Raw genomic sequence first — 25,897 nt, 5'->3', positions numbered from 1 at the left:
TGAAGAGAGCACTGGCCTCGCTCCACAGAAGTTCTCTGTCTCTCTGCTTGAACACACTTAAATGAGGCATCTGTGTGAATCTCAGGCACTCAGTGCGTCTCTCTATGACGCTGGTTCCGTCTGCTGCTGCCTCAAAAAACCCCCAAAAAAACCCAACCCAAAAAAACACAACAACAACAACTACATCCCTAAAAATGCTCTTAGCGCCTAATCAGGGATGCTGTTCCTAACAGATCCTCATTCACGGGATCTGAACGGTCTTTACCTTGTCTGCATAAAAAAACCATCAACCTTAGCAATAGCAGACTCACAAAGACTTGCATTCAAATACAGTTAGCTTCTGAGAGAGAAATTGTGCGCTAAACTTGACGTAAACCTACACTTATCCCATCGATTAAACAATAATGTTTTGTTTGTTAAGTTCATTAAGATCACTAACATTCTGCATCATTTGAGCCCATGAATACTGAGCAAAATGGAAAGTCCATGTGGATGCCTCATTTGTAACCACAGCCTCCACATATAATGTTGCAAGATGGCCGCTCAGATGGCTGCTGTTTGCTGCTCGCTCAGATTTGGCGAGCAGCAAACAGCAGTCTATCTGATTGGGCATTGAAGATGTCCTGGTATGCCAAAATGGAAACCTTTCTGATAACCCTCAAGCAACTGGAAGTCATTAAGCTCTCATGTTAGATTTTCTCCCATTTGGCTGTAACTTTGTTTCAGCAAAGGATTTTGTTTTTTCCTTCGCCGGGTTTGCATTTTCCTCAAACTGAGACATAAATAAATTTAGCAACTAACGAACAAATGGCAACAAATAAAAACTGCCTTTAATTCGGAAGTGGGAATATTGCTGCTGTTGTCTGGTTCTAAATCCTCTCCTTTGGGCATTTGTCTTGTGCTTTGGTGTTTGTTCCATTTGAAACATAATGAGCTCCAGCTGCTCTGCATCTATATCAAAACCTGATGAGGTTTTCATAAGCCTGCATGCTCTCTAACTGAGTTGTGTCACAGTTCCTTAAAAGAAAACACAGTAATGACATGGCACTGATTTTAGCCAGTGGAGTCTGGAACTTTGATGGCTGCTGATTCACCGTGCCAGTGAGACACGAGGACAGAGTTTGTTTTCTGCACCGTCACGACTTGGAAAAGTTTCATGCTGACAGTTTGCTGTTTTGGGGAAGCATTAGTGTAATGCTTTGTTTGTGCTGCTAGCCAAGGTTCCCATGGACCTTGGGAATTTTTGTGCATTTATCATTACCATAGCTTTCTAGCACCCACCTATTGTAGAATCAACATTTCACATCCTAGGGGAAATCCTTGAGTGTTTGTGATGATAGTGCATTAGGTTTAAATTAGAGCATTTCATGAGGATCTCTTGATGGAAGCAGGAATGAACAAGGAGTACTTACTGTGTTGCCAAATTCTGACAAATGTTAAGTTTTTGCAACATGAGGAGTTCAGAAGTATGGGAATTGCACTGTTTTGCTTCTGTGGATGAGCAGATTGACGGCACCCAGAGTCAAAGACATAAATAAAAGACAAATAAAGACAGCAATGTTTTCCTAGGATGAAGATGAAGAACTCTTAACATCATTTGATTTCTACTCTAGTACGTTTGTATGGTTTGAGGATAGACGGACACAGGATAAATAACTATGTTCTTATTGGTATTATTATGATAATAATACCACCAAAACAAAAATCCCATAAGCCACAGCTGTAATTTTAGCACTAATTAGCAAATGTTAGCATGCTTAAAAGTTAAACCAAGCAAGATGGTAAATAAGCTGATATTAGTGTTTAGCTCAAGCTAAAGTGTTTTAGATGGCAGAATAAGCTACTAGCTGGGCTGTCTCAGGCTTGTTTCTGCATTTTGTAAGACCCAGATAAACTAAGCTTCCTCTAACCATACACAGTATATCAAAGATGGACATAGCTACTAGTTTACAAAGTCCTGGTTTACAAAGTCCTCTTCTGTATCCAGATTAGCATCATAGCTATCATAACTGTCTTTGCTTCTATATTTTTTCCATTTTAATCCTGATCGTATTGTGTGTGAGAAAGTTTGTTGCGTCAATTTGTGTGTGTGTGTATGTGTGTGTGTGTTTGTGTGTGTGTGTGTGTGTGTGTGTATGGGAGGGGGGTGTTACAAGCTGTTTAGTGCCTGTCTGTGGTTAAACTAGGGATGATGTTGTCAGTCAGATTACAAGCCTAAGCACTGAAAATAATACAAGAGTTTCAGTGCTAAACTCCATAGTGAGCAGCTACACTTGTTAATGCGCTTCGCTATGCAGATGTGCGTGTGACATGCATGTGTGTGAGTTGTCCCAGGTGTGGCCAGGTGTTTAAGGTCACATCACGGGTGAACAGACATTCCTCTGATAGACTGGAGTGGATCGGGCAGCGAGAGAGAAAGTGGACCCTCGTTTCCCCTCCAGTGATCACCCCGCTAACCTGAGCTTTACACACTCACACGCACACATGTGTGCACACGCAGGGGCGAACACACATGTCTATGCTGTGCTGTTAACCTGCTGCACCATGAGTGCTTTAATCAGTGTTTTCTCCAGGGCTGGCTCAAATAAACTTCGTGTAACGTGATCAGACTGTCAATTCAACTGTCTGCACGCACACACATACACTTCTCGTGTGTGTTTAACAGCAATTCCTTCCAACTAGCGGTCCCTCCTCAGCTCACTTTTTTATGGGGGGGGAGGGTGTTTGTGTTACTCATTCACATGAGTGCAACGGAGAAGCCATTAGCTTGTCCCAGACAGAAAGAGGGAGACTGTCTGAGCCTCATCACCCTCCTATGAAGCTCATCCCTCCTCTTTCAGCCTGTCGTTTTCCCCTCGCCTCCTCAATGCTGCTTTTGTCTGTTATATTAGCACGCTGGAGGTCTTGTCATGACTTAACAAAGATGCATCAGAATTTAAGAGTAGTGTTTGGTTTCAGTGTTCTGCAGCTTGTGAGTGTATGACCATTATGTGCAAATGTTTTTTTCCAGAGACAGAAGAGATGGCTATCATTATGACTGATGGCATGCAGACTGACAGGCTCTGTGATGTTGCAGCTTCATGAAAAAGGAGGTGCTTAGTTTTAATGCCCTTCAATCAATAGGGTAAAGGCCTGGTCACGCCTGCAGATAGAGTGGTGAAATTGAGCAGCAAAGTCAGTTGATTCCAAAGGAATTGCTGACTTCGCTCAGCAATCAGTGGGTTTCCTCACAAGGGCAAATCCCTTCATACACAGAACAAACTTGATGACACATAAAGTTTACAAAAACTTTGAGTAATTGTGAAATTTATGTGAATTTCCTAAAATTTATTCCACCCTTGATTAAAAAAAACTATGACATTTTTTTAAATGGAAAGACATGTGTTACCTCTGACATCTGACCATGATATATAGCATTATTGATGACCCAATTTTTTTTTAACTGTATCAGTGTTTTTATAGTAAAGAGAGAGGTTAATTACTTTTAGATTTTTTTTAATTTACTAGAGCAGTAGATTCACAGGTGTTTTTTCCCAAAAACAAAAAATGCAAATTCAGGCAGACACTACAAAGGAAACTCAGATCAATAAATAGACCTTAAAATAAATAAAGAGGACACAAATATATGTGACACAGTGACTCACCCAGAGTATACCGTTCTTGTATTTATGACTGCTTTAATTGACTGTTCACAATCTGCTTTTAAAATATATTTGTTCTTCCTTCTGGGTATTGACGGACGAATTAGACAGTTATTTTAGGACAGACTCTGAAATTGGATTGGCCGTCTGTGGGAGATTTCCTGTTCCATTAAGACAGGTCAGCCATCGGACTCTTCAGTAAGACATGTGTCTTATTTGTGTTTTCCTGTCTGCATTAATCAGCTTGAGGGTATTACTTGCTTTTTATGGCAGAAAATAAACAGTACAAATGAAGTTTCATAACAGGAGAGTGGCAACACTTGCAGAGTTGCACATTGCTGTCAAGGCTCATGCTGTCACCCAAACGTGTCCGATGAATGCTGCAGTACTAGCTGAAAGTGAACATTTGGACCACAGAGCTGATTTTCTTAAGGGCCTTGGGCATTTTTCCAGGAACTCTCTGGCTCCTAAGGGACCTGGGCTCTGCAGCATGAAAAGGGCTGTCTCAAGGGAACTGGATGTGTTTAAGGAACTCTGCATGTCTGCTGCCTCCACCCACTTTAAGGCTGCCCTCCTTAGGTCAATAGCGGCTCCGCTTTCAAGACTGTTTGACCAACATGTCTCTGCATTCGCAAGTTGGCACCTCCTGATTTAAGGAACTCTGCTTTTGCATATTTGCTTGAGATGGAGGATTTAAGACGACCTTGTTGATCAGTCTCAGAACTCAGGGTTGCTCGGCGGAGTACATGACCCATCAAAGTAAGGAGTGACTCAGAGCTCAGAATTTGTCTGCAGATTTGGGCAAGAGAAATATGTTACTTTACTCCATTTTTAAAAGCTGTGCAATACAGTCCGGTGAAGCCAGTGGAATTAAAAATTAAATTAAAATCGCATATTGCATATGAGAGCATAAGGGTGGGAATGGATGTTTGTATCTGTGTGTGCCTGTTTGTCTGTGTCTATATGTCAGGTCGGGTATCAGACGTCACCTCTTTGGGGACATCCCAGGTCCTCCAAGGTATGGAGGCCTATCTCCCCCACCACTTCCCCTACCAGTGACAGATGCCCTCAGACATCGGTGCATTGGTGGTTCTTTGTGTCCGGGGATACACCGGTACACACCGGCTCACTCCTTGGTGGCTGCTTATCGGGGCCTGCAGCCTGGGGCTCACTCGGGCCACTTCGGGGGTGGGGTGCCCTCGGCCTCTCTGCCTGGGGCTCGGTCACTCTGGCACAGCTGGTTGCCGGCGGAGCTCACGGGCACTGCAACCCCTCCTGGCTTCTGCTCCGCGGCTGCTGAGTGACCCCTCATCTGGGACTCTCGTCAGCTCCTTCTGGGATAGTGGCACAGCTGCCCCTCTGTTGGTCTTCCGTGGTCTCTTGTGTTCTGGGGGCCTCTGGATGTCTGGAGTCTTGATCTCCTCCATACCTGCTTCATGCCCTGGTGGACGGGGCAGTGGCTCCCCCACACCCTCTAGCAGATCATTACATGAAGGAACCTTTTAAATACAAGCGTGCTCATGCTCACAGGTGTACACACGGGTGCTCACACACACAAACTACACCCTTTTTGGCTCCTACCTCAAAGCACACTGTGCACTGTCGATCTTACGTGCTGCACAATAATGTTTAATATTTAGTATTTATTATTATTTATTATTATATTCCCATATATCATCGTGATGTTGTTTATTCTATTGCTCTCGTTTTCTTCTGCTAGTTTTCTTTTTTCATTCTCAACAGGTGAAATTAAAAAAGTATCTACTATTAGAAAGAAAAAAAAGAAAAAAGAATTACATTAAAATCGAAATATCCAAGGAACCACAAGTAAGCCAGCAGTCGCTGACATAGTACTATGGGGATTTTAAGTTTTCTGAAAGAGTCTGAAAACCTGCATTCTCTTTAGTAGCCAGCGGTGGGTGACTCCCCTGGTTGCAGAAATATTTCCAGTTGTATAGTTTTTTTTTCCTTCTTACTAGTAGTTTTATTTGAGCACATAAAACCCATACCCAGTGCAAAGTTGCCATTACCCTGCCATTGTCCTTTAGATTAAGGTTTTGATATTAAGTAATGCAACAATTGTTATATGTTTTATATTTTAAAAAAATAAAAATAAAAATCATGGCAGGCATCATGGTTCTATGGGTTTCATTGTGATTTTTACCAAGCACATAACAAACAATCCAATTCCAGCTTATGTCAACAATTTAAGAACATTTTCACATAATAAACTTCTGGTTGTGTAGTGAGGACTCCACCTGTGTCCATTAATTCCTCATTTTCTTTTCTCAGTCTGCTTTTTCCTCATTGCTTTTCTTTGACAGTATTATTAACAACATGTGGCTAAAATGTTGATATAGAAATCACTAGTTAGCTTTCTGATGGATGCATTTGGGCCACTGAACAAAGTTCGATTGCTAATGAGCAGATCTGATTAGGTGCACATGCATGCCTGACATGGCACATTTGCTGCAAGGCATTTTTTAGGAAAAGCTTAGTCAGGCTGTAAGATCCTGAGAGGAGACAGCTGGGCGCTGATGTGTACGTTTTGTCTTCCTCCTGAGAGGAAAGGATGGATTTAAAGGACTTTATTCAGAGGGTAATCCTCTTGAACTCTGCTATGGCTTCCAGTTTAGCAGGAAACAGATGGGGGTATCTGGCCTTTGCTTAGAAACTCAAATGGTAAAGAAAGCTGGTAATGCTCTCTCTACCTTCACACTGAATACAGACATTCAAAAGTGAGAACTTAGATGGGCATAAAAATGACACTGCAGTCTTTAATTTTGGACATTCGCATCTACAACATCAGGTGTTAAAGGTAGTATTTGTTCAAGTCACTGCTCAGTTTTATAAGGCATTGTACAGTCTTTATTTCCACACACTTGCTGCTATGCTCTACAAGTTATGAACTGTCCTTTGGTGTGTTTTAAATTATGTCCATCACCTACACCTTGCTGCAGATTGTCCTGTTGCTTTGATGGAACATGGACAAATAGTGGATGTAAATTTTAGACACGAGCTATAAATTCTAAGCATAGCTGACAGCTGAAAGTAGAGAATTATGAGATACTTTACTTTTTAAACCCAGTCCCACATTTATCTAAAAAGATGTGTATTTTATGTATGTTTAAAAAAGACATTATTGTGTCATACAGGTAGGTTCAAGGGTATTTGGACAGTGAAATTTCTTATTTTTTTGTAATTTTGGGTCTGTACACTAGCACAGCATATTTAAGATTAAGCAGCGATAGAAGTGCAAACTTTCATCTTTAATGCAAATGGTTTACAAACATTTTTTGCATTAACTGTTTAGGAATTACAGCTATCTTTATGTATAGTTCCACATTTTCAGAGGCTCAAAAGTAATTGAACAAACTAACATTATTTTATGAATAATTGTTGTTTTTTAATAATTAGATAGAAACCCTTTTCATTTGTTCTGGACTTCTGCCTGAGGTCTAGCTCGCATCACCAAATCTTCCCTTGAGAAGCCCTGCAAGCCTTCCCTGCAGTCACCTTCAGTTGCTGCTTGTTTGTTAGTCTCACTGCCTTCAGTTTTATCTTCAGCTGAAAGTCCTGCTCTGTGAGGTGCTGGTTACTAGTAACTGGGTGCTGTCCAAACAGTTTGGCAGCTTTTGGCTGAACCTGAGCAGATTGTACAGGTCTGTACACTTCAGAAAACTTCACATCATCAATAAACTAGTGGCCCAGTTCCTCTGGAAGCCATACGTGGCCATGCCATAACACTGCCTCCCCCATGTTTGAAAGATGGTGTGGTATGCTTTAGATCATGAGCTGTTCCTCTCATTCTCCATACTTTTCTCTTCTCTGCTACAAAGTCATCATGGTTTCATCTATTTTTTTTTTTTCAGAGTTGTGCAGGTTTTATTAGAAGTTTGTTGGGCTTTCCTGTTTCCAGTTGTGGCACAGGGGTCATATAGTTTGTTATTAAGGTGTCTCTTGATTGTGGGCAATTATACTCTTGCTTCCTTGAAAGTGTTCTTGATTTGGTTAGATGTTGTGACGTTGTTTTTCTGAACCATATGAATAACTTTGTCATCATGCACTTTAATTGTCTTCTCTGGTTGTTCAGACCCTTTGGTGCTGCTGAGCAGATCAGTGCATTCCTTGTTTTTAACAATGTAGCAGACTGCTGATTTGAAGGGTTTTTTTTTAGGACCAACATCAACTATATTATGTATGTGATTTTTTTTTCAACCTGTAAGTTGTAGAAGCTGCCTGTTGTGATTGGGTCCATTCTGTATATTTTGTGGATATACATGGCTCATTGGTCTAGGGGTACAAGTGGTCCCGGGTTCAAATCCCAGACAAGCCTAGCTGAAACTGAGGTAAAATTCTACCTCTCTACCCTGAACAGCTGTAGAAACAAAGATCCTGATAATGGTGTTGTTGGTGAATTAAACTGGGAAAGACAGAACAAAAGGACTGCTGTTCTTGTAAAACCTTAACTTGGTCTAAATTGAAATTTTTATGTAAAATGTCATAAATTTAAACACCACAGAAACCAGAAACAATGAGCTAACTGAGTAAAGTGAGTCTAAATAAAATTTCTGAAATGTAGGAAATGTTACTTCATTTAAAAATAAAAAGGATGTCAACAATTAATTTTTGTGTAGTTTGTGTATTATGTACAGATATAATGTAAAGTGCGCTCAATTTTTGTAAAATTAAAAAAAAAAACGTACAAAACCAAAGAAAGTACCTTACATAAGCCTTATTATGTCCTGCTAAATTAAGCACCTGCAAAGGGATTATAAATATTGTGGTACAGGTCTTATTGGTCTTATTATTATAAATATTGTGGTACAGGTCTTATTGGTCTAGGGGTGTGATGAGCACCCCGTGGAACAGTCAGGACTGAAGTGAATCCTGTGTAGAGTCTGTGGAAATCTCTTCCCTCGGCTGTCGAGTATTTTCACAGACACCCAAACAGGAAAAAAATACAATGAGCAGCAGAAACATAAATGTCTTTTCTCTTCACTTTCATGTGGTCAACTTTATGGCACTTGGAGCAAACAATTGTGTTAACATGAAGTGCTCACGATTGATCATGACTATTTGTAATGAAAATTCTACTAAAAGAGGAAACCCCTAACATAGTGTTCACCATACTCAAGATCCTTCTGGAGAGTTTCAGTATTTCCCTCGCTATGCCAAGTTGACACATTTTACCTTTCACTTTTCTTACATGGACTCAAATTCATGCACATGCACTCGTTCATACATGCACACACATTCAAGCTTAAATTTCTGCAAGATTTTCCATCCATCAGTGTTACACCTGCAAGTGCAAGGCAGAAGCCATAAATACACTTCCCATTTACACTCTGTGTACTTTTTTATAACCATTTAAGAAACCCTTCACTTTTACTTTTCAGAGGGAGGAAACACTTTAGTGGTCCTCGGGGTGGCCTTTATAAAATGCAGGAAAAGACTGTTACACCTGCTATGTGCTTAACAGAAACCCACTCCTATTTATTGAAGTCCACGGTCGGTCCAGTTAGCCTATAATTATCTGCCATGTGTGGAGTTCTGAAATGAACGAGTGAGCTTTAACTCCACACAGACATCTCTGACCTTTGCCATCACATTCCTGCCTCAGACTTGTTAACTGTCTCCCTGTCCTTTGTTTATTGAGACTAACAGTTTAGCTTGACTGAAGCAAATGTCTAACCACACAGGCTTTTGATGCACTGTGTACATTCTCCAAAATGTACAGGCATTTTAGTAGCTGTTTTCCCCCCCCTAAACCCAGTGAACATGTGCTAACCTTGTGTCAGTCAAAGTGTTTATGCTTCCCTTCATTTCAGTGGATTCTTTGATTGATTTTTTTTCTTTTGTTTTTCCGAAGCCACACAGGTAATTACAGCTCCTCAGTCAGTCCACTGTCTGAAACAACTTATTTTGGAGCTTTTTAAAACGTACTTTTGGGGCAACGCCAGTCTTCTAATCCAGATTATTTTAAGAGGCATGTTTTAGAGACACATTTAACACATGATGCAGGTTACTGATATGTGCTGCTGCTTATATCAGTGATGAAACAAACATGGACTTATTGGAATTGAGTTAAATAGCAGCACAGACTTCCAGCAATCATCCGGCACGCTTTGTTTTTAGAACAGGCCACTTTCAGCCCTTTTCAGTTTTTGCTCGTGTGTGTTCTAGAAGGACTTTTTGTATATTCACCCACAGCTGAGAATAGTCCTCAGCAAATAAGCTGAGTTTGAGCAATGTGTAGTTAAAAATTCAGCCGGTTTCACAGATGCTTGTTAAAAATTGTTTCTTAAAAAGCAAACTGTAAAGTGCAGACAGTCCTTTTTGAGGACATCTACCAAGGTTTAGTGAGGATCAGGGTGTGGCGTGGTTTTCAGACACAGCTTAGGTCACATTTCTCTAAGAGCAGGCCTTTGTTTCAGGATGCAAGGTTTTCTAATATTGCTGGTGTTTCCACTTGATTGCTGATGCTTATAGAATTTATATGGAAAAGGATGACTTCCCTGGCCATTTTGAACAATGGGTGCAGTGATGCAAGTAGCCTTGCTTCCTCAGAATCAGGAAAGGTATTCTTGTGAAGTATGTTTCCAGTATCCAGCAGGTTTAGGTTTACACTGAGACCTACATCACTTTCCCTTTCTGAAACCCTAGACCATGCCAACTCCATATGGAGTTTAAATGATGTTCATGCTCTAAAACAGACACACATGCATACACAGACTGCTTGCTTTTTCTAAGACACGCATAGATAAGAAAGAGGAGTCAGATGGGAGGTAAGAGAGAAATTATGAGTGAGGAGGAGGAATGTTTCTAATATTTTTAAAGGAGCCTAGAGTTACAGGGAAAAGGTCATCAGTAGAGTATAAGGGGTCATTATTTGTGTTGGCCAAGAACCAGTCAGTGCACACCTCAATCCAAATTTATGGTTGCTGTATGATTTGCAGTTAAAATGCACAGAGTGAGCAAAAACACACATGCATGCACACAGTGGCATGAATGAATGCATTCATTTAGCCCTTCACTCCTTCTTTCTCTTTTCCTTCTCTTTCATCCCTCATCAATCACACACTTACGCTCTTACAGTGGTGTAAAATATACACAAGAACACCATCACACACCTCTACAGTGCCCCACAGGTTGTTGGCTGTGCACTGCTAGATGCTGAAGACTGCACTATGAAAGGGTATTAACACTTGTTTTTGTTCTCTTTTTCCACCTGCTTCCTTTCCAGCTCTAATACTTAAGATCAAAGCTACAGACTACTGTTGAAGTTATAGTGATTAATGCCACAAAGCTTGGGAAAAAAGCTAAATCAGAGAAAGAATGCAGGGCTCACACATTATGTATACATGTTAGTGAGCCTGCCTAATTTCTTTTAGCTTATTGTCTTCAGTGTAAGTACCATAGGGACAACAGCCAAAGCAAGCTAACAGATTAACATTTAGCAAGATGTCTGCTGAAAATGACTGAAAGAAAGTTACATAAAACTATAGTTTACAAAATGCAAAATACAAAATACATCTTGTCACATTCCTGGGTCTGTTGACCCAGCGTTTTAAGCTTTAGTTTATTTTAATGTTGATGTTTAAGTTCATTACGTTAGCTAAGTTCATTTGTTTTTTAGATTCCTCTTGTGTTTTCTTCCCCTGTATTTAAGTTTCCTTCACCCTTTATGTGCTTCATGCTGCTTGTCTTATGTTATCACGTTCGTGTTATGTCTGCTTTCCATTCTGTTTCCTGTTTTATTGTGAAAGTCCTTGTCCTATGTACGGTGTGTCTAGTTTTGCTTCCCCCGTCTCGTTAGGTCTGATTTGTCCCAGCTGTGGTCCCACCTGTTCCCATCCCCTCATTATCTCTCTGTGTACTTAAGTGCTCTGTCCTCCTTTGTTCAGTGTCAGGTCGTCTGTTGGGTTCCATGCTCCATGCTCCATGCTCCATGCTCCATGCTCCATGCTCCATGCTCCATGCTCCATGCTCCATGCTCCATGCTCCATGCTCCATGCTCCATGCTCCTTTTTAGTTTCGCCAGTTTAGATTACTGTTTATTCTCATCTTTGTTTGCCCCATGTATTATTTTGTGTTTCTCTATCAGCCATATTAAACGACTTGCTTTTTGTTAATTCAAGTTATTTACGCTTATCTTGGTGTCTGCATTTTGGGCCCTTTTTCGTCATCCATACAGTCTGCCTCCCACAGACTGTGACAGAATGACCTGACCATGTTGGACCCAGCGAACATTTATTTCAGTGACTTTTTTTGAATTTAAGATTCGTGTTCCGCAACTTCACGGACTTTGGATTATTTCCTGTGCAGGGAAGCAGGAGGAGGAGAAGGAGGCTATTCAGGCTCAGCTGACCCAGATAGCCACGGCTAACCCAAGATTTTTGGATTTTCTTTTTGCCTGAGGATATAAAGAACTCTGAAACCCTAGACCATTTATGAGCCAACTCCATATGGAGTTTAAATGATGATCATGCTCTAAAACAGACACACATACATACACAGACTACTTGCTTTTTCTAAGATATGCATAGATAAGAAAGAGGAGTCAGATGGGAGGTAAGAGAGAAATTATGAGTGAGGAGGAGGAATGTTTGTAATATTTTTAAAGGGACTGGAGTTTGGATTTTTATATCAAAATTTGCCCCATGACAGCCTAAGGATGCTTTTGCCACTAACAAGCAGAAGTTTGATGAGTTCAGTTCTGCTTACAGCTCAGCTTATTATAAAATTTCTTTCTCTTTTCCTACGTGGCAGCACCAGAGAGAGGCTGAGCTGAGTGTGTCGGTGTTGGTGGTGGTTAGCTTTGCTGTTATATAACAATCCTGGTCGGCTGACTGATCACAGACTTAAATAGCTGCGACTACTGGCCCATTACATCCAGTGAGCCAGTCACCCCACCAGCCAAACGCTGGCTGCCCCAGCACTCTGCCTTTGACCTCATAAAACAGCAGCCGTGCCCCCTACGTTCTTTCTTTCTTTTCCCGCTCTTTTCCTTGTTTTTGTCACTTTTCCTTGTTTTTCTAATCTTTGGATTCTATCTGCTAATCCCAGCCATGATAACAATGGGATAAATCTGTCATTCCACTGGGATATCTACTGTCTTACCCCCACCAGCTGTTTTCACAGCGTCTAGACATACATGCCGCTATTGATTAAACAAGAGGATGGCACGATGATGACAATGACAATGACGACGTCATGCGGCGTGGTTCTTCTCTTGTGGCGAGATTAAACTGACTCACTGCTCATGTTTTTGGGCCTCAAAACCAGGTCTTAGGACAGTTTTGAGTGTGGTGTGTGTGTTTGTGAAGTACGTACAAAACCCTGTGCACATTGTCTGCACAAGCTGTACGTGCTTATGATGATTTTACTTAAATTTGCATTAAAAATCACTATTTCTTTATAGTGTGTGTGTGTATGTGTGTGTTTCTAAACACTGCAACTGTGATGGAGGAAAAGGAGGCGTATGACTCAGTCTTTCCCTCAGCTGTTAGCCAGAGTCTCCCCCGGTGTGGGTCACAGTCAGCCAACCGAATGAACTCATCAGGACGCTTCCCGTGATAGCAAGTTTCTAATTCAGTTTCAGCTGACTCTTGATATTTACCAGTCTCCTGCATGTGTTTTGGAGTCTGAATGGGATTACTCGGCACGTCTGGGGCACATATTGTATTCAGGTTCAGGAATTGAGATGTCTACGTGGGTATTTCTTAAGCTTCAAGGCAACTTTTTTTTTTTTATGCAAGGAAAAGAAACATTGTTTTTGGCTTAGCAGACACATTGACATAGTTAACTAAGGTCCTACTTGCTACTGTAGGCTTCACATCTAACTGTATGAGTCTAAGCTGCATTGTGGGGCGCACACGTGGCAGTAATAGAGGGGTAGAGTAGATGGCGCTGGTGGTGGTGTTTATGGGAACAACCTCAGCAGTCCTCTGTTCCCTGTTTGGTCAGCTGCAGCGAGATCGCTGGTCTGAGGAGCTCTGACATCACCAGCCGAAGTGAATCCAGATCCACTGGTCTATGGTGTAATAGCAGTGTGGGTGAACTTAACCGCTGTAGATGACTTTCTCACAGTGCCGTTTAATGTTACGCAAATGTTACCCCCCTCTGCAGTTTTATTTCAGGTCTATTCAAAGTCAACTTTTGTATTGCCAGCCATTTAAAAAGGGTGTCTTCTTTTTGCCAGGATAAAGTTTTTCTGCTTTTTGCTTTCCAAGTTGTGAAATATATCCTACCACTCTCGCCCACTCACTCACTAAAATGCTAGCAGGGTTCAGGGAAGCAAACCATCCAGCCCAGAACTCTCTAAAAGAAGAAGTTCTGTAAGGGAAACCAGACAAGTTATTGAATGCTTTTCTTGCATTAAAATAATAATTTAGAGAATTTTGAAATTAGTCGATTTGATATTATTATGAGTAAATGCAAATGCGTTTTTTAAATAATGATGTTGTTTATTACAGGACAAAAGCTATCCAAACCTACCTGAACCCTTTTTAAGTAATTGTAAGTAAGTAATTGTCCCCCTTGTGAAGTATTTAATTATTTCATTTTTTTTAGTAAGCTAAATTCAAATAGGATCAGTTAGGTTTGGATAGCTTTTTCCCTTGATAAATAAAATCATAATTTAAAAACTGCATTTTGTGATCTTAACCATCTAAGTGTAACAAATAAGAAAACTTGAAAGGGCCAAATACTTTTTAACAGCACCGTAGTCTCTGAGACAGTCTTTTAAAAGGATTTGAAACTCTACTTTTCAATGACTTGTGGCAAATGAAATGTTATTGACATGTTTAAAAATAGCTCCAGTATTTATTTTATTAAAGGGTCAAATAGTGCCAAAACATCAAACCTTTGAGGATCCTGAATACATGCAATTAAAAGATTACTTGATTCCCAGCCCAACCCTCAGATTAGAGACTTACTGTACTTATGACTTGCAAATCAAGCTTACTCTGCCTTAGTTTTCTTTTAAAGACATGCATTAACACCCCATAAACCTCTTTGCCTTTATAGCTTTACAGTGTATATGATGTGGTTTACCTGTTATTATGTACAAACCCTTTTCTGCTCTATTTTTTTTCACTCTACATTTGCAGCTCTCATAAATACTGCTGAATCATTGCAACAGCAAGAAAAACATTTTTTTTAAAAGGCAGAAAAAAGGATGCAACAGATGGATGAGAGGAAGTGGGGTTAAGATGTCTATCACTATACACCACCTTCATCCAGCAGTTTATGCTGTGCTATGTGCTAAACATGTTGTACATGAAGGCCATGTTGTGTATTGCCTTGGCTCTCCCACACTCCCTCTCCCACACAGCCCTGAATAGAGAAGTGCTCTGTGACCACACACATCTCTGCCAGGTCTTATCTCAGTGCCAAACATTTGAGCCCTTTCCCTGTCGAAGGCCTGTGGGCTTTTGTCCCCCTGTCTGATCTGTGATTGTGGTTGAGAGAGGCTCAATGGGGAAAGGCCTCCGTTTCGTGCTAGGCTCTGGTCACTTTCAATAGGGGCTGTCTCTGCAAGAGAAACATTGAAGCTCAGGGAGCACAATAAGAAATGGAGAAAAATGAAACTCAGTCTGTGTGGCTGGCTATTATTTAAAAATAAAACGTGCGTCTATGATATTAAATGGTGTCGGTACTTGCTACAGCAGATCATCAGCCTCCGTCTCAGCCTGTCCCTAGCATCCTCTTCTGACACACCAATCCTCTGCATGTCATCTTTCACTACATCCGTGAATCTTCTCTGTGGCCTTCCTCTTTTTCTCCAGCCTGACAGCTTCATATTTGAAAAAAATGCCAGTAAAAACAATAACACCACAGGCATGGTTGTGAGATTGTGTTCCGCTACACTGAAATATGGGAAAGAGCTGGTGGCACTAACCTGTTACTCAAGCAGTCACATTACTAAAAATGCAGCTTTAACCTGTAATGCAAGTTAAATAAGAGAGTTAAAAAGTCTCCCACATGTACAGATGTCAGAAGGGAGAATTGTTTTTCCTTGTTTGTTTGTTTTTCTGATGTCGTTTTTCGGGTTGCTTCCTCGGTGGGCTTGGTTTTTCAGCTCACATTACAGCTAATACAGAGCTCAATTCCTACATGATTATCTGATTTGGTGGATGTGATGGAAGGCTTTGATTTGTTATGTTCTGTTCACTTCAGCAGCCAGAACTCAGTTTCCCCAAAATGAACTACAACATTACATTTACATTATTAATTATATCACATTGTTTCTTTGCGTAACATAACTGGATCTGATGTTTGTTTATACCTCGGAATATAAGTTAGTTCAAATCAAGTTATCCTTGATGACTCTGTTAAGCTTTAAAATGCTTCGCCTGTCCCAGCAGATACAGCCCTTTTATCAGCCCCATGAGGAAACAGTTGTTTCATATCACACTGCATTGAATGCATGACAGTCATATACTTGTTTCACTCATGTTTGTAATTTGTCATCGTGTGCAGGAAATTCCATCATACAGCATTCACTGCATGCTTTTCACAGTGAAATATCAGTGTGAGAAAGTGTTTCTGGACCGTGTTATTGTTGGGATAAGAAGCCCTCTCCTCTCGTGACATTAAAGAATTTCTACATGAAGGAATAGTTGAAGGCTGTATTGAAGGGAGTGGCTTTACTGTCAACCTTAAAAGCTCAATGTTAGACTGAACTCTGTGTGGTAGTGGCCTGAAGGAAATTAAAAGGCTGAGACAGCAGAATGTTTAGGTTTCTAAATCTTCATGCTGAAAAGTTGCACCAAGCCCACCCTTTGAACTCCATAGGAAGAACAGAAAGGCATTTTATCAGCTTCAAAGGACTTGTACTTTCATCTCTGTTGTTTAGCCTTCTGGCATCTAATTAGATGTTTCCTCTATCCACTGAGTGTTTAGGGGTGGGCATGGCACCAGTCCAAGGTTAAGAGCTGGCACTGCCCAGTGGGTAGATTACAGGTTAAGGTTGCTACTGCGGCTTCTGGAACATGAGGCTGCGGGCATCACATGTGTTGGCACAGGGTGCGGGCACTTCAGATGTGGTTAGGGCCATGTGGAAGCTTTCTAGGGTTTATCCCGCCCAGCCCAGTTTAGGGCTCCCGAACAGCAGCAGTGAAACTCAGAAACCTGTGTTTAGACAAACAAACATAGAGATGGTTTGTGTGTATACACAAGTGTCTACGTTTGTCACTGTACTTTCATTTTAAAGAATATAAACCAAGAAAATATAGTGAAGACAAATGCTGATATTTGTTCTATTAAGAATATGTGGATCTTTTGTTAGCATGCTGCGTCATTTAGTTTGAGACTTTCTTACATAATTAACTGAGCTATATATGTGAGTGACGGTTGAAATTCTTCTGCAAACTTTCGGTTGGACTAAAGGAGAGCAATGGTCCACATTTTTCTCCATGTGCAGCTATCTTAACTTTTCCGCTGTTAGATGAAAGCTCAGGCCACCATTCCTTAAATGTATTTACCCTGGCTCGTGTTGAGAGAACGGTCTTCTTTATACATTATTAGGTCGATCGACAAGCATGTTGAGGGAAAGACAAACAAGACGCCAGGACTGAAGAGATTGGCAGTTCTTGTTGTCATGCTGACAACACGGGTGGTGCAGAGTCAATATTCAAGTCATAAGTCAAAAAGATGTCAAATCTGGTGTTAGTGGTTCCCATGCTTTGCCCTGCCAAACTCTCTGAACCATGTACTGCTAATCCTTCTTACCATAAAGCCATCTTATGCACCCCACCCCTGCACTCTTCTTCTGTTGTCCCAAGTGGCTAGGTCTGACCCGGCCGCTAGGTTTTATCTTTAATCATGAAATGATTCTGGAGCACAGTGTTTCCCCTCTCTGGACTGCTGAGCTGCTCGATCCTTTGTCAGGGATGTTAATTGGTCATTTAAGGCCAGACTTAGTGGATGGTATCTGTTTCACATGTGAAACTGGTTGCCTCTGAACCATGTCGGTAATTATTCTTAATGAAGCGTGGCAATGGGCAAGAGCTGTGATATATTGTACAGTGTAAATTCAATATTTGCTTTTTTCTGGTGTATTTTTCTTTTTCTGTTCTTTTCTCTTTAGACCCTGAGACCTAAAGCGAACAGATTAAGACATTATGCGAAAATTATATTTGATGACCTACTTTTTTATATTTAATTTTATTATCCACCTTAGTAAAGTACGCCGTGCACATCTGACTGCAAAGTTTCCTTCCACACTATTATATCTCTGTCTTTTGTTTCCCTGTCTGCGAACTAGACGAGATGTGGCGGTCTCAACTGCTGTTTCAGCCTGAACCATGCTGAAGTAGTCTTCCAGTAGGTGGACAACTGGTTCATGTGCTGCTTTGCAAAGCTCACCAAGACAGCAGAGCAGAGTAAGGCAAACATTTATCCTATCCCTCCCTGAGCCTGGTTCTGCTACAGGTTTCTTCCTTTTAAAAGGGAGTTTTCCTTCCCACTGTTGCCAAGTGCGGGCTCATAGGTGGCTGTTCCATTATTGGGGCTTTTCTCTGTATTATTTTTGGCTCTGTGATATAAATAAAACTCAAATGAATTGAACTGGATTAAGTATGCCCATTATAAGCTTGCTGGCTGCCATCAACAGCTGCAGTTCAGTGGAGATACATGCACCAGATTCAACACAAGACTATAAGCACAACTGCTCTGTTACTTTCTAACATTGGAAGTTGTGGAGATACAGAAATTCTTTTATTGCTGCCATATAATCTGCATCATACCCCACTGCTTTATAAGTGTCCACAACATGTATTTTGGTCAAAAGACATATGTTGATGTTTTCTCCAGGCTGTTAATAAACTCAATGTTTGATTGCACTTTTCTGGGGCCTCCGTGGTTTGTGACACTGCTCTACATTGATCGATTTCGCGACAAAGTGCATGCAGGAATGGAGTGCATCCTTTATTAATGTCCACAGTGGTTAGCATTCCTCGTACTAAAGGAACAATCAGCTTACTTTAGCATGTAAAAAAAGTTCTTTAGAAGTACCAAAAATAGGTGTCGCTGGGTTTAAGTGCACTAATATGTTGGCTCTTTAAAGTACAGTCTCATGACTGATGTGTATCTGTTGTAAACTGAGGTAAAAATAGAACATGCGTATTGTAAATAGCCTGAAATGAACAACAGCAGAAATGTCCTCAGTCAGGACAAGTTTTGGGCGTGTTTGATTTGAGTCATTAAGCAGCCAAAAACATCACTCAGTTAGCATGCAAATGCTGTTTTAAAACCCTTCCTGCACATACAATCTGACAGTGTGAAAGTGAAATCTAATGAGTCTGAGAGCTGTGAAAGCACTGTGAAAGTAGGACGTAAGCGCACAATTGGGCAGGCTAATTATAGAGCTAGACGTGTGCAAATCTGCTCAGTTAATCTGTGCAAGAAAACCATTTCTCCCAAAGGAAGTGTAAGCCAGCGCAAATAAAGCGTGTTTCGGCTAATTAAAGGCTCCCGTTTGTCTGTTTATGTGGGTGTGTGTTGAGTGTTTTTTAACTTTAGTGTTCAAATGTGAGTTGTGTCTAAAGCAGCCAGTCCCCAGAGGACACCAGTGTGTGCTGCAGCCAGTGAATCTCAGCTAATGGAGGAACATTGTGAGGAATCTGATTTTATAGGCTCATATTAAGCTCATTTTGCCGTGTGTATTTTAAGACTCTCGCATAGTCTGCTGCTGCAGACATGTCCAGCTGCTGCTCCAAACTCACATAGAGTCTGATGAGAACAGCTGGCTCTCTGAAAAATAGAAAATCTCTTTTGATAATTGGGGAAGGTTGTAATTCAGAACTGCTTCTGTCCTTTTGAGGTCCGTTAAGTACAGGCTACACAGAGCCTCGGCTAACGACGGACGGATTGGGGTGCATAATTCAGTATCTCAAATGACTGATGCCTTGTTTTTCCCTGAGTCAAGTTTAGATTTAGTACTGTCACTAAAAAAAAGAAAACAGATTTATGAGACTTCATGTTTACATGCTGTTAACTTGTGTAGTTACATACAGTAATTCCTGCTTGCTGGTAGGTAATTAAGAAAACACAAAATCCTTTTCTTTCAGATCTCCCGCCAAAAAGGGCAAAGGCGTGTCTTTGCTTGTTTCTTTCACCTCATTACCCAGAATCATTTAGATTAAATCTAAAACCAACAGTTTGGAAACCATCTGCTTTTTTATTCAAATAATGCAAAGCTAATTTGAAGCGTGTCTGTGGTCAGCACTGATGGTTCACGTGACGTCAAAATTGCAGAATTTTATTATTCTGTGTCTCATGCTTTGCTGCTTTTCTTTAGCAGCGGGTCCTGTGATCAAGTACCTTTTTTTAACAACTTCAGAACCATTTTAACATAACCAGAAACATAAATGTGCCAGAGGTTTGGCAGGGTTGCATGTAAATAGTTGGTGGCCCGGGGATGGAAACCAGCACAGGGACGTTTACAGCCGGGCTTCGCTTCTGTCTTACTAGTCAGCAACAGTAGCTGGCGTGCTGAAGCTGAGGTTTCTGAGGTCGCTGCACTTTTATGGATTGAAAATGCTCGACGTATCATGCCTCACTTGCAGAGAATAGTCAAAGCTGTTCCAGTCTTAAACGTGGGCTTGATGCTTGTTATGGGTTTTTTGGGGACAGCCATCCTTTCAGAGGAGCTGAAGTATCCAAAGTACCCCACCTCTTTCTACTGTCACTTTAAGATGCATTACTTCTCCTGAGTGTGATCAGTCTCTTCTTTGTATGCTCCACTCATGCATGTTTTTCCAGTATTCCAGTTCAGGTCAGGGGGTGAACAAGATAAAAGCCAACGCAGAGGTCAAAGTTGAAACAGGTCATTAGCCTGAGCCCCGTTATGTACGTGGCTTTGTCAGTAAATGTTGACATCACACCAGAATGTGAGTTAGCAGCGGCATATCTGAGAGTGAGGAGCCCGTCTGAGAGCAAGCAGTCAGCCGGAGCTGAGGACAAGTTTAACCCACCTTAACACAAATAAGTGGTGAATGTGTTCCATAAAATATTCATTTATTCACATGTCACAGCAGTATTGCAACACACACCATGATGATTAGTGCTGCTTTAATTGCAGGACATGCAGAAAAACACAAATAATTCTATCATTTAAAGAAAGTAATTAAGGTTGAACCAATCGATCTACACTCATCTGCTGTTTCAAATGTAATCCATTTCAATTTTTCGGTGCTGCAGAAAGCTGCCTCTGCCTCATACACACAGGTTCCCCAGAGTGAGCTCTCTTTTGGATTAGGAACAGCCATCACGGATCATAGCTAAATATCTTAATCCAAAACTAGAAACAGAGACCATGGCATAAAATGTTTTTATATACACAGTATTGCTGTTTAGGGTCAACAGTAACAGTGTAACAGACACGCACAGTGACTGGTAAGTAAATGTTATTGGAAAAGTTGCTGAGGGTAATGAAAAGTGACAGAGGAGCTGAGTCAGACATGAAGCTCACACATAGGGATGCACTCAGACTGATGCATGAGTGTGTGTCTAAATGGTTCTTATGATTCATTTAGAAAATTCCAAAAATGCCTACCTGCCATTAACGGAGAGTCAAATACTAAGAGCTCAGTAAAACAGACTTTTGCATTCCTGTATGCTTACTATACCAGATAGTTGGGACTCAGTCAGTGGTTTCGCCCAGTCTGAAGGTCATGTGTGTGTGTTATTATGATGGCAGACAGTGGATTTTGATTGTGTGTTTATTTTGTGCCTGTGTGTTTGTAGGGCATGGCTTTCTCCCTGGAGGAGCGTCTCCAGGTGGGGATCCACGGCCTGCTGCCTCCCTGCTTCGCCAGTCAGGACATGCAGCTGCTGCGAGTGCTCAAGAACTATGACATGAAGAGAGATGATCTGGACAGGTGAGACTGGCACAGTCTAACACAGATGGGAAATCTCTTCACAGTCAAGCTGCAATGACTTACCCACCTTACCTTCTATCAGCTTCGAATCAGCAGCCCATGAAGGGTTGAATTTCAACTAATCCTCCTAGTGCACGCAGAGAGTTCCACATCTGGAAGCCTTCAAGACACGGAAGGGATTAGTGATCCACCCCTCTAAAGTCCACATCCATCTCCTAACCCCATAGATGTTACCTAACAAACCTGCACGCTATTCTCCCCATCTCTCCTGCCAGATCTTCTTGTTGTCATACCCTCCATGTGGTCCAAATGAAAAGTGCAGACAGTTTTACATGCTTCATTAGACTCAATGCTGTTACCATTGTGCAATGAAAGTGCCATTTGCAAACATTTCAGTTCGAGCTCTTTGATCAGTCAAAGTCATCGTCTGGTTTACTGTTTTGAATTATCTGCAGCGCACTGAATAATATGTGTTTGTGAAGCTTCCCCTTGCTCTAGTTAGCTGTCACTATAATGCTTGTGAGACAGGATTCAGGGTCAGCAGGAATTACTGTAGATAGCTTCTTAACAGCCTCCTCATTTCTCACCATAGCAACAGTGCAGCGTCAGCATATAAAATCAGTTATTACAAGCCTGACATTGCCATTCCCATGCCCTATCGGTGTCATTTACAATCTCTCCGGGACTTGAGCATCTTCCAAACTATGAGTTTTGCTCTCGTAGATCACAGACTGCTTTTGCCTGTCGTTGCTCGAGCATGCTGTGTTTACATACAGTCTGTCCTGTGACTCTGAATCCTTCTTTGGTGTTTAACGCTAGACGTTGTCATTCATTTTTTTATTGAGCATAACTCAAAATGTCATCTTCCCATACTATTTTAATCCCACGTGTGGAATTTGTCTTGGTTTTGAATTTTTTGAAAAAAGAGAAACGGCACTGTGAGCACATGCGTTTGCCATTTGAGATGATGGAGCGACTCGAATGCTTGCTGTGACTGCACCGTCAACACAGGAAATGGATGTTCAAAGCCTTCGCCAAGCACAATACTGCAGGACATAAAATGGTACAGCTGAAGGGGAACTTCACATCCAGTGATGTTGTTAAAAGGCATTAATAGATTTAAAATGAGCCAAGGCTGAGCAGAGCTTGTTGATCACTCATGCTAAGACAGATAAAGGAAGAGATAGATGAGGTCCTAAGTCAGCTGCCCCACTAGGTTGACTTTAAAGGAAACAATGCATCCAATAAGTCAGCAGGGATACTGCTTTATAAAGCAGTGTGTACTGTAAATATTGCTGTTTCCTGGGTGTGGGAGTGTGCTCCCTTTTAAGGTTAAAAATGGATAAAGAATTTTTTCTTAACATTTGCCAGCATCAGATCAAACCATATCACCCCACAGGAAATTATTAGGATTTTCTATGGAGACGTAACTAGTTGTGTGGTTCTGTTTGATGACTGACAGTCACAATTGAAGTCATTAAAATGTTGAAGAAAATGTAAAATGTCTATTATTGTGCTCAACTGAAGCTACGTGTCGACGCAGTTTCCACCTTTTTTCTCAGTCGTGCCCTTCTTTGTGTTTCGGGATCTCTGTTGATTTTACTCATGAAGACCAGTTTACTTTCAAATCTTTTACTTTTCTCTCAGCCCACCAAAGAAAGAAAGGATTATATTGTGAAAAGTAACAAATGTGATCATCCCATCTCACTTTTGCCTCTCTTTAAATTCCACACACAATGAAACATACAGTGGGGCAAAAAAGTATTTAGTCAGCCACCAATTGTGCAAGTTCCCCCACCTAAAATGATGACAGAGGTCAGTAATTTGCACCAGAGGTACACTTCAACTGTGAGAGACAGAATGTGAAAAGAAAATCCATGAATCCACATGGTAGGATTTGTAAAGAATTTATTCGTAAATTAGGGTGGAAAATAAGTATTTGGTCACCTCAAACATGGAAAATCTCTGGCTCTCACAGACCTGTAACGTCTTCTGTAAGAAGCTTTTCTGTCCCCCACTCGTTACCTGTATGAATGGCACCTGTTTGAACTCATCATCTGTATAAAAGACACCTGTCCACAGCCTCAAACAGTCAGACTCCAAACTCCGCCATGGCCAAGACCAAAGAGCTTTCGAAGGACACCAGGAAAAGTATTGTAGACCTGCACCAGACTGGGAAGAGTGAATCTACAATAGGCAAGCAGCTTGGTGTGAAAAAATCAACTGTGGGAGCAATCATCAGAAAATGGAAGACATACAAGACCACTGATAATCTCCCACAATCTGGGGCTCCACGCAAGATCTCATCCCGTGGGGTCAAAATGATCATGAGAACGGTGAGCAAAGATCCCAGAACCACACGGGGGGACCTGGTGAATGACCTGCAGAGAGCTGGGACCAAAGTAACAAAGGTCACCATCAGTAACACACTACAACGGCAGGGAATCAAATCCCGCAGTGCCAGACGTGTTCCGCTGCTGAAGCCAGTGCATGTCCAGGCCCGTCTGAAGTTTGCCAGAGAGCACATGGATGATACAGCAGAGGATTGGGAGAATGTCATGTGGTCAGATGAAACCAAAGTAGAACTTTTTGGTATAAACTCAACTCGTCGTGTTTGGAGGAAGAAGAATACTGAGTTGCATCCCAAGAACACCATACCTACTGTGAAGCATGGGGGTGGAAACATCATGCTATGGGGCTGTTTTTCTGCCAAGGGGACAGGACGACTGATCCGTGTTAAGGACAGAATGAATGGGGCCATGTATCGTGAGATTTTGAGCCAAAACCTCCTTCCATCAGTGAGAACTTTGAAGATGAAACGAGGCTGGGTCTTCCAACATGACAATGATCCAAAACACACCGCCCGGGCAACAAAGGAGTGGCTCCGTAAGAAGCATTTGAAAGTCCTGGAGTGGCCTAGCCAGTCTCCAGACCTCAACCCCATAGAAAATCTGTGGCGGGAGTTGAAAGTCCGTGTTGCTCGGCGACAGCCCCAAAACATCACTGCTCTCCAGAAGATCTGCATGGAGGAATGGGCCAAAATACCAGCTACTGTGTGTGCAAACCTGGTAAAGACCTATAGTAAACGTTTGACCTCTGTTATTGCCAACAAAGGTTATGTTACAAAGTATTGAGTTGTATTTTTGTTATTGACCAAATACTTATTTTCCACCCTGATTTACGAATAAATTCTTTACAAATCCTACCATGTGGATTCATGGATTTTTTTTTCACATTCTGTCTCTCACAGTTGAAGTGTACCTCTGGTGCAAATTACTGACCTCTGTCATCATTTTAGGTGGGGGAACTTGCACAATCGGTGGCTGACTAAATACTTTTTTGCCCCACTGTACATGGAAATACAGTGTATAAGGCAAAAGCAGAACTTGAGAGTCAATATTTTGCATGAACTTTATTCAACACCTGAACTCTCTGAGGCAGCTTTCTTGTCATTTCTTTAAGTAGTCTTGAGGAATAGTTCACCGGGCTTCTTGAAGGACATTTAAAACTCTTCATTAGCTGCTTTTTGTTCTGTTCTCTGTCAAGATCCAACACTGCTTTAATAATGTCGAGCTCCGGGCTCTGGGGAGGCCCATCCATGACTGACAGTGCTCCATTGTGTGTTTTTCTACCCAGGTATGCTCTTACTGCAGGGCCAGTGGGTTTGTGTTGATGAAAACTGGAGCCAATTAGACACTTTCTAGAAAGCTTTCTAGAAAAGAATAATAATAATAATAATGATAATAACTTTATTGACTCCAGAGGGAAATTTATATATCTGACACAGCTTATCTGCTATTTGCATGAAACTGAAAAACCTGATGAGTGTGAATGATTTTCTGTAACTCTAAAAACTAATTTACATAGCTTTAATCTCAGCCATTGCTTAAATTGTCTTTTAAAAGGAAATCTTTTAATTTCCTTTTTCACAAGTCCATAATTTACTCTCTACTTTTCCCCCTGGCACTGATGTGGGTTCTGTACTGTTCCATAGCAGCTTTTGAAGGTAAAAATAAATATTCACATGTTATCAGCAAATGACATTACTAACGGCTATTTATATGAGTATAAAAACATTTCAGTGTCTTTTAAGTGTGGACCATAGACTGTGTCAGCACACCTGCCAATTAATGAATTGCAGTTGGTAACCTCTGGGTACCAACCGGTCACCCATCATGCAACACCCTCAGGCTGTGGGTGACTTGCTTTAAATTGCAAGGCGATAAAGCAAGTCACCTGGTGGGAAGCAACCTGTCTTCAGTTAGTCAAGGTCAAATTGGACTGACTGCAATCATTCTCAAAGAGATTGGTGAAAGGTTGCCAATGTTTCAACCAGTCTGCTAAGCAGGAAATCATTTTGCAGAAACT

General features: G+C 41.2%; 1 protein-coding gene across 1 annotated transcript in view; it reads left to right on the top strand.

Annotated features, from left to right (window-relative positions):
- me1 (malic enzyme 1, NADP(+)-dependent, cytosolic) overlaps positions 1-25,897 on the top strand; it is an 82,778-nt gene that overhangs the window by 5,322 nt on the left and 51,559 nt on the right. The window contains exon 2 of the mRNA XM_085290851.1: positions 21,396-21,529. Within this exon, the coding sequence (XP_085146977.1) occupies positions 21,396-21,529 (134 nt within the window). The remainder of the gene's footprint in view (positions 1-21,395; positions 21,530-25,897) is intronic.

The sequence above is a fragment of the Mchenga conophoros genome, linkage group LG11 (assembly GCF_057382185.1).
Source record: "Mchenga conophoros isolate Kocher_MC1m ecotype Shallow Benthic linkage group LG11, M_conophoros_male_GT1.1, whole genome shotgun sequence".
NCBI lineage: Eukaryota > Metazoa > Chordata > Actinopteri > Cichliformes > Cichlidae > Mchenga > Mchenga conophoros.
The sequence above is the reverse complement of the archived record's forward strand: the minus strand, read 5'-3'. Positions and strand labels throughout refer to the sequence as shown.